Source organism: Mandrillus leucophaeus, unplaced genomic scaffold (assembly GCF_000951045.1).
Source record: "Mandrillus leucophaeus isolate KB7577 unplaced genomic scaffold, Mleu.le_1.0 Scaffold10, whole genome shotgun sequence".
Lineage (NCBI taxonomy): Eukaryota > Metazoa > Chordata > Mammalia > Primates > Cercopithecidae > Mandrillus > Mandrillus leucophaeus.
The window spans coordinates 6,298,081-6,301,047 of NW_012098098.1; the positions used below are offsets into that span (position 1 = coordinate 6,298,081).

General features: G+C 64.0%; 1 protein-coding gene across 1 annotated transcript in view; it reads right to left on the reverse strand.

The window, feature by feature from the left end:
• Positions 1-2,967, reverse strand: part of GALNS (galactosamine (N-acetyl)-6-sulfatase) — a 53,395-nt gene that overhangs the window by 41,898 nt on the left and 8,530 nt on the right. The window contains exons 4-5 of the mRNA XM_011971885.1: positions 2,746-2,820; positions 1,892-1,994 (exon numbers count right to left, since the gene is read on the reverse strand). Of these exons, the coding sequence (XP_011827275.1) occupies positions 1,892-1,994; positions 2,746-2,820 (178 nt within the window). The remainder of the gene's footprint in view (positions 1-1,891; positions 1,995-2,745; positions 2,821-2,967) is intronic.

The window sequence follows — 2,967 nt, forward strand, 5'->3', positions numbered from 1 at the left end:
GGGGTCCTCGTGCGTCCACGTCGCAGGTCACCGCCCAGCCACAGGGGACACTTGTGCGTCCACGTCCGCATGTCACCGCCCAGCCACGGGGGCACTTGTGCGTCCACGTCGCAGGTCACCGCCCAGCCACGGGGGTCCTCGTGCGTCCACGTCGCAGGTCACCGCCCAGCCACAGGGGACACTCGTGTATCCACGACTGCAGTGCAAAGGCCTTGCTCAGGGGAAGCACACGGGCAGGACGCCACACAGATTAAGCTGTCAGCTCAATGTGCTTGTCCCAAAGCAGCAGTGGGGCCTGGCACTCGCCAGCAGGTGACCTGGAGCGGGGAACGTCTGCAGCCCTCTGGGACTCAAGTCCCTGCCCTGCACCCCCGCGTGGCTGCAGGCAGATTAAGCAGCCTCTTTTTGAGTCCAGGCGAGGGGCCTCAGGGAAGTCTGAGTGACGGCTGACAACACCCTACTGCCCTCAGAGGGGACCCTGCTGACCCCCCACCTGACCGAGCAGCCACTGCAGGACCCAGCCCGGGCCATCCAGTCACTGCACCATGTCCTGAGCCCGGGAGGAGCCTGTGGCTCTGGGGCCTGCCTGGCTCCTGCTCCCACTCGTCGGGGTCCCCTCTCTCCCGCCGATGGCTGTTCAGGAGCCTCGAGGCCTCTGTGGAGACCCACTCCCTGTCTAGCTCTTGCCACCTGCACCAATGACCATGCACAGGAGGCCGCTGGGCCCAAGACAGAGCTGCCAGGCCAGGTGGAGAGCTCCAGTCACTGTGGGGCTTGTCACTTGGAGAGGCCACTGGCTCTTCCTCCTCTTGGCACAGCCCTGTCACGCTCCAGTGAACCTCGGGGGCTGACTTCCGAGACGGTCCCTGGCACTGGCTCAGCGACCACGCAGGCCACGTGGGGCCTGACCTCCCTGTGTGAGGACCCCACGACCCCTCTGTGTGAGGACCCCGCGGCCCCCCTGTGTGAGGACCCCGCGGCTGCTGTGCCCATCGGCTCCGCCCTGTGATTTCTGAGAGCTCAACTCGGCAGGCTGCTTCCTCTCGTCTGAAGAGGGACGAAGCGTTCCCTAGGCAGCCTCTGGGTCCTCCTCATCCAGTCATCAAGCTCAGCAGATTCCTGGCTGCCATGACCATCCATATCCAAGGAGCATCCACCCGAAAGGGGCCGGCAGGAGCCACAGGCAGCCGACCCGGGATCACAGAGGCTGGAAAGCAGCGAGGGCTTCCTGAAGGAGAAGGCATGCGGCCGACAGGCGGGGAACACTCCAACAGCTGGAGAGCAGCCCGGGGCAGGTGACTCCACCCAACCCTCCAGGCTCACGCAGGCATCCCAGGGAGGAAAAGAAATGAAACATCCCGTGCGCCTGAAACTGCGGCCTGGGGGCTGTGCGGCACCCGAGCTCTCGTTGGGTTAGGATTTCGTCAGCTGCTGGGCTGTTCCTCTCCTTCCTGGAGGCTCCTTTGTGGTTCAGGCAGGAGCTTTCATCATCCAACAGGCCCCTGGGGCAGACAGGCAGCTCCTCCGCCAGGGCTCCTATGTGTAACGACGTGACCCCTCCAAGGACGACGTGGCAAGAGGCAGCCGGGGGCGGTGGTGGCGGATGCTGGGGGCCGTGGGGGCTGTGACGCGAGGGACAGTGACAGGCCTCTGGAGTCTGATGCTGCAAGACACTTGCAGCTGCGGGCCCAGCCTGGTGACCTGAGATCCTGCTGGCAAGGTCATGCTGGCCTGCACAGGGACGCTGGAGACACCTGAACACACCCAGAATCAGCTTCCGTTTCCCACCCAAGACGCCTTCCTCGTTGGAAACTTGTGGCCACGTCCCTTGGAACCAAGGCCGGGAAGTGGGTGGAGCAGGATGCCCGGGCAGGCATGGACAGACACTCACCACTTGCCGATGATCTTGCTGACGTAGCCGGCCTTCTTCAGAAGCTCCGGGAGGAGCTGCTCCGAGTCTGGGATACCGCCCACAATTTCCTGCGGCGTGTAGGCTGGAAGAGCAGCGCTGGGTGAGCCCCGAGGAGACCCCGAGAAGCTGCCACCACCCCCATCCTAACAGGACACTGGGGGCTGCATCCACACATCCTAATAGAACACTGGCCCCTCAGGGTCAAAGACTGGGCCTGGGGACTCTGCATCTACAGGGCATGGAACTTCCCAGATTTTTCCAGGCACCCCTCAGAGCCAGTGCCATCACCAGAGGGCGGGCACGGAGCAGACTCTGTGCCCCCCGGCGCCTTCCCTGGGCCTCCTGCCTGCCCTCAGGCCCTATCCTGCCTCTTAGGCCAGCCTCCCGCCTGCATGATCTCCAGGGGTCTCTGGAATATGCCACATGACGCTTCACTGCCCCACCCCTGCCTCCCCTGTCCTTCCCTTTCCTCAAAGGCCACTGGAAATCCCACTTCCCCTATGAGATGCCCCTGGGGAGCCCATCCAAACCCGAACACAGCAATTCCAGAACATTCCAGAACTGCTGCTGACACCACAGCCCCAGTTTCTCTGTAAGTGTGCGGCTCACCTGCCTGGAGAGTGGGAGCTTCTGGGGTGGGGGTGCCGGCCCAGCTCCTTAGGCCAGACTGGGCACCCTCTGCTCCGTCCCCACTGGGCCGGGGCAGGGAAGGAAACCAGCTAGGGGGAGCCCTCATTTCCACCTGAGTCCCAGAGACCCGGGCACCACCCGGACCCCACCTGCCCAACCCTGTACCCCAAGGTGGACCCTGGAGGCGGCGGCAGGCAGCCTACCGTTTCTGGCATGGGCGTTGGTGGTGTAGAAGCCATTGCGGATGGGCAGCCGTCCCGTGAGCAGTGCCGCCCTGGCTATGAGGAGGTGACAGAAACAGAAACTGGATGAGAAGGGTGCAGCTCAGGCCGGGCGCGGTGGCTCAAGCCTGTAATCCCAGCACTTTGGGAGGCCGAGACGGGTGGATCACGAGGTCAGGAGATCAAGACCATCCTGGCTAACAC